Source organism: Equus quagga, chromosome 15 (assembly GCF_021613505.1).
Source record: "Equus quagga isolate Etosha38 chromosome 15, UCLA_HA_Equagga_1.0, whole genome shotgun sequence".
In the NCBI taxonomy this organism is placed as follows: Eukaryota; Metazoa; Chordata; class Mammalia; order Perissodactyla; family Equidae; genus Equus; species Equus quagga.
This window is the reverse complement of record NC_060281.1, coordinates 29,141,716-29,147,715: the sequence shown is the minus strand read 5'-3', so window position 1 is coordinate 29,147,715 and position 6,000 is coordinate 29,141,716. Positions and strand designations below refer to the sequence as shown.

Below are 6,000 nucleotides of genomic sequence, written 5' to 3'. Positions count from 1 at the left end.
CACCACGCGCGCCCCCGCCGCCGCGCGCACCCCCGCCGCCGCGCGCCTAGTGGGCGGGCAGCGCGCGATCTCGGAGGCGCTCTGGGCTGGCGGCCGCGGCGCCGCGCGGGTGGGTGGGATAGTGGCGGAGCTCCGGGCGCCGGGGCACGGCCGGGGAGCGCTATGGCGGTGGCTGTGGCGGCGGCATCCGGTCCCCGCGGCGCCGCGAGGTGAGAGACCGCCTTTTCGCGGCTGAGGAGGCCGCAGCTGCCCGCCTGCCTTCCACGCGGGCCTCGGCTCCGGCATGGCCGGGATCATTAAGAAGCAGATCCTGAAGCACCTGTCCCGGTGAGAGCGCCCGCGCTGGTCCCCAGCGGTCCCGGGGCCCCTCCTCCCCGCTCCGACCCTCCTCCCTTCCCCAGTGCCCGAGGCCCGGCCTCCCTCTCTTCTGCCCGAGCCGGGACTCCGTGGCGGCCCCCGCCTCGAGTCGAGGTGGACAGCCTCGTCGCCGCTCCGCTGGCCCGACCGTTGTCACTGCTGTTCCTCCCTCGCCCTGGGCCCTCGGGTACGGGGCGCGCCTCCCGACCCTAACAGCCCTCCTACCCTCGCCGACCCTCGAGGATCCCCTGGCCGGCTGCCCGCGCCCTCGGTCCCCACACCGCCGAGCAGGTCACCCCGTCCTCTGCTGCCTGTCCCCCGTGCCCTCTGACCTCCCTCCGAGGCCCCCTCGGGTCCCACCCTCTCCTGCTCGCCCCGCTGTGTTTCCTCTCGCCTCGGGGCCCGCTGCCCTTCCCTCGGGGCCCCTGCCCGCCTCTCGGCCGCCCCCCCACGCCCCACTGCCTGCCTCTCCTTCCTCCTGCTGCTCCGGACGAGACTGTCCCCCAGCCCGTTCTAAATAACCCTGGCACCCAGTCCTTCGTCACCCGTTTTCCACTCCGATTTCCAGCTCCCACACTGGTTTTCTCCTTCCCAGCAGCTCCCAGCTCCTCCTCTTCATCGTCTGTCTGACCCTGTTGCATCACCCTTGAAAACGATACAATCCCTGCACCCAGGACGGTCCTCTGAGCTCCTTTCGCCCTCCTTTGCTTCTCTTCTCATTACACAGACTAAACGGAGAAGGGCCAGGAGAGTCGGGCGTAAAGTTTCAACAACCCTCTCTTTAGGATGTGGAGGGTTTTTGACAGCCTGTGAAAAGAACTAACAACGTCCACTTGTGCTTCGCAGGCATTTATTAAGCAAGGTTCTGTCGCTCGGTAATTTGGGCCGGAGACGGGTGGCTGGCAAAACAGTGTTCAGGTGTAGCCGGGTGACTTGCTGACCCCCGTGTCACGATGGCAGGTTGTCAGAACTGGTGTCCACAAAAAATGGAAGCTAGGCTTTCATTTAGTTTTCGTTCCTTATTCCAGGCGGGGGTTGGCGATGCCTTAATACCTTTAGCCAGCCTCTGTGTCTCACGTGGAGAGCGATTCAAGCCTCGGCCCCACCGTGGTCAGTGGTTTTCAGGAGGAGGGAGTGGGGGGAGAAGCCGGTCACCATGGGACACTGGGCCTTGCACTCCTGTGTCTTTCCTGGTCTTCTCATCGCGTTGGGGAATGGGGTGTAAGACACTATTACTGCTGCTGCATCCCCTTTTCTGGCTGGCATTCTGGCTTATTTACTGTCACTTTGATTTTAGACATTAATTAGTAATTAGATTCAGATACATCTTTTGGTTACACCCTGCTATAAAAGTAAAAGTGGATTGGAGGCTGGAGCTGGAAAGTGCCTTTGGACCCCTGACTACAATTAGCTCCCTAATACATTCTTTTTCAGGTAGCATTCATCTGGGTGTTCCATGAGTTTGGTTGTTCTGTGTAAAGATTTAAAAGTAGGACTAATGATCATGAAATGGGACAGAGAATTTAACTAAAGGAAAACTATTAATTTGAATGAACATAGAATTTTAGGGTTTAGAGATGGTCTCACCCAACCTAGCATTGTGTTTGAGTTTCCTCTTTCTGGTTTACTTCTTCAACTGTAAAGTGGGGATAATAAAGCATCTGACTCACAGAGTTATTGTAAGGGTTACGTGAATTAATATATGTGAGGACTTAGTACAGTGCCTAGCACATAGTAAGTGCTCAATAAGACATGTGCTATGGTTATTTTTGGGGCCACACCTTGTGTGACACTTTAATATAAGTCATGCACTTCTCCAGAAAAATCCACATATGTAAACAGGTAATTTTTTTATGGGAGTTCTGGGGTGGGGGGGTAAGTTATGGCCCCCTAAAGCGTGCCTGAACCCTGCAAGGCATCCTGGAACTAAGTGCCCCTCATTTTATGCCTGAGGAAACTAGAGCCGAGAGAAGAGAAGTGAGTTGGCCAAGTGGCAGCGGAAGGTAAGCTAGTGGAATAGAACCCAGCTTCCTGACTCTGGTACACTTTCCTCTGGTGTACACACATATTCTGTGCACTTTCCATGAAGACAGGATTTTTAAACAAAAATTTTAATGGTATATGCTGACACATCCAGGGAATCCTTAGTGAACAAAGCATCTCTTTTAGGTGAAGTAGGAATAGATGTGAGAGACATTGGGAGAAATTTCTGATTTCCTTAGTGTTGTGTGGTTGAGTGAGGAGGAGGAGGAGAAAGTTATTCAGGGCTGCAATTTCAGGGCTCCAGGAAAAGGTGCTGGGACATGGTCTGGTTGGGGGAGAGGTCAAACTCCTGGGGATTTTGTATCTGTTTAACTTGGAAAAACCACCTAATCACATGTGACATTTGTGTCTTTGTATGGTCTCTGCTACACATACAGAGGTTGGCCTGCCTCGGGGGGAACTGTGGCTTCTGTGGCTTGTCAAACCTGATGGGGAATGAGAGAGAAGGTATATTGCGTTACTGTGTTAGATAAATATTTGTAGGTATTTAATAATTACTTGTTGCCGATGATGATGGTGCCACTTGACCTGGAGGAGAGTGTCCTACAGCAGGAAGCAGATCCCAGCAACTCTCATATTGTTTAATTTTGGTTGTGAAGTTTCAGATATCAAAGTGTCTTGTTGGAGTGTATCCTCGTTAGTAGAGTATTCTGGTAAACAAGATTTGAGGGAGGTGCTATTCAAGATATTTTTGTTAAGTGCCTACTTTAGACCAGGCTCTGATCTGGGCACTGGGGATTCAGCAGGGAAGAAATAGAAACGTCTTTTAAGGGCTGTTAACCTGTGGTTTGGATGACTGCTGCGTAATACAGATAGCTTCAAGGCTCAGGATTCATTTAAATAGACTCAGGAGGAGACCTTTACTTAGAAAGAAAAGTAACCATTTAAAAAGTACCCAAAAGTCATTTTTCACTAAATTAGATTATTCTTGTTTTAGATTACCTTAGCTAATGACCTTTTGTTCGACCTGTAAGGAGAAATATGATTGATTATAAAGTAAGTCAGGGTTCTGTGGCTCATGGAGAAAGCATGGGCACTGGAACAGACAAGCCAGACTCACCTTCCCGTTCTGCTGCTTAATGAACAGGGCAGCCTGTCTGAGCCTTAGCTTTCTTATCTGTAACGGATGACAATAAGGAAGAATACAACATATCTAGCAGGTTTTTTTGAGGATTGAGGATAAAGTATTTATTATAGTGTCCGGCATGTAAGTAGGGTTTAGTAAAGAGTAACTATTACAACATGGCCAGAGAAGTTAGGGACACTATCATGGTACAGATGACAGCAACCTGACTATCTCTTTTAGAAACCCGTCGGGAGTCTTAATTATTTATTCTAAATGGCTGAAGGAAATGTGACCCTGAGTGACAGAGACATGGCTGATAGACGTGATAGATATTTTTAAAACATAAGTATTAGGTGAAATTCAGGGGCATGGAAGATTTCAGAGTCCTTTTGGACGATAAGAGAGCCTGACTGTGAGCTTGGCCCTTAGTTCCTTCATTTGTTATTATTCGTTATCCTGCAGAGATCATTGGGACCAGCCCCTGATGGACAGTGGGGAGCTGCTGGCTCAGGGAGGCTGACTGCTTGCCCGAGGTCTATTTAGAGGAAGGTTTGTAGGAATAGTCTCAACTTCCGGGTCATGCCCCTTTATACTTGACTTTACTTATTATCATCTTCCTTTCCCAGATAAGTACTTTGTGCATTTTCTAGTAATAGTCAAATCTTGTATGTCTTTGTTTCCCTTCCTTCATTTTCTTGTGTTGCTTCAGAATAAATCTCTTTTATTTACTGGCAAATATTTAATAATAATAGCCAACTATGTGAATAAGCTCTTTACAGGTCTTATGATGGTTTAATCCTCAGAGTAACCTTATTAGGTAGATGTTAGGCCCATTTTATTTTATTTAATTAATTTTTTTTTGAGGAAGATTAGCCCTGAGCTAACTGCTGCCACTCCTCCTCTTTTTGCTGAGGAAGGCTGGCCCTGAGCTAACATCTGTGCCCATCTTCCTCTACTTTCTATGTGGGACGCCTGCCACAGCATGGCTTGACAAGCGGTGCCATGTCTGCACCCGGGATCCCAACCAGTGAACCCCAAGCTGCCGAGAAGCAGAATGTGCGCACTTAACTGCTGCGCCACCGGGCCGGCCCCTAGGTCCATTTTATAGATGAAGAAGTGAGGCCCAGAGGTTAAATAACTTGCCCCAAATCATAACTAGTAAGGGATGGAGCTGAGATTCAGATGCAGGTGCTTCAATCCCAGAGCCATGCTCTTCAACCACTCTGCCACTGTAATGCTTCTCATCTGTTGAGTGTTTAAAACTGAGCATACCCTTGTCACCAGCACCCACATGAAGCAACAGAATGTTACCAGCACCCAAGAAGCCCCCTTATGTCTCTTTCTATCCTTACCTCCACCAAGGGGTAACCACTGTCCTGGTTTCTAACAGTGTAGATTCTGTTTTTGTACTTTATATAAATGGGAACATATAGTATGTATGCTTTTATGTCTGGCTTCTTTAGCTCAACATTATTTTTGTGAGATTAATCCCTGTTACATCAAGTTGTGGATTCTCCATTTTCATTGCTGTATAGTATTCTATTATGTGAATATACCTCAGTTTATATATACGTTTTACTGCTGATGTGCATTTGGATAGTTTCCCAGGTTAGGGCTATGATGAATAGTACTGCTGGGAACATTCTAGTACATGTCCTTTGGTGAACAAGTGTACACATAGCTTTTGGGGATATACATAAGAGTGGAATTTATGGGTTGTAGGATATACATATGTTAAATTTTAATAGATATTGCCAAACAGTTTTCCAAAGTGGCTGTACTAGTTTACACTACCACCAGAAGTATATGACAGTTCTGGTGGTTCAACATCCTTTCCAACACTTGATATTTTTCATCTTAGCCATTCATTTTAGCCATTCTGGTGGATGTGTCTTGAAAATTTTTTTGCTTCATGTGTGGAAAACCAGATGGCCGCTTTATTTTTGCCTCTGTTTAATGTTTGAATTCTGATCTGTTTGTAAATTTTAGTCACAAGCAAATGTCAGAACCTTGAAAACATAGGATCTTTTTGGAGAAATGTTCAAATTAGGTAGGTTCAGTGAAGATAAATAGGATAATTTATAACCATGAACCCATAATATTTATTGCTTGGAATGGATGTGATGCTTAGCTCCCTGTAAAAATAACAATAAAGTACATTAAGAGAAAGGAGGGGCTCTTCTTTGGGCGTTTGGGTTTTTGTTAAATATTTGGTTTTCTCACTACACTGGGTATTAGATAGTTTCATTCTGTTCTGAAAGCTTAGCACCCTGTTGGCATAGTATTTCATCCTTACTAAGGAAACTATAAATTTGAATTTCATAGCTTTGTGTTGCAATTTTTACACCTTTCCAAAGGTAATTCTCTTTTATCATAAAATGGTTGTCTTGTGTTTTCAAAAGTAGAATTTAAAAGCAATAAAAATTTCAAAGCAGTACTGTCGTTTGTATCTGACATATAACAGCTTAATGTATGGTTCGCAGATAATGAAGTTACCTGCTTTGAAAAATTCATTGAGAGGCACGTCAAGGTAG

The 6,000-nt window shown here is 46.7% G+C and overlaps 1 protein-coding gene across 2 annotated transcripts in view; it reads left to right on the top strand.

Moving 5' to 3' along the window:
• Window positions 1-79: 79 nt before the first annotated feature.
• BLTP3A (bridge-like lipid transfer protein family member 3A) overlaps window positions 80-6,000 on the top strand; it is a 70,824-nt gene continuing 64,903 nt past the window's right edge. For both annotated transcript variants that reach the window (XM_046640761.1, XM_046640760.1), the window contains exon 1: window positions 80-327. In XM_046640761.1, coding sequence (XP_046496717.1) covers window positions 284-327 — 44 coding nt within the window. In that variant the 5' untranslated portion in view covers window positions 80-283. The remainder of the gene's footprint in view (window positions 328-6,000) is intronic.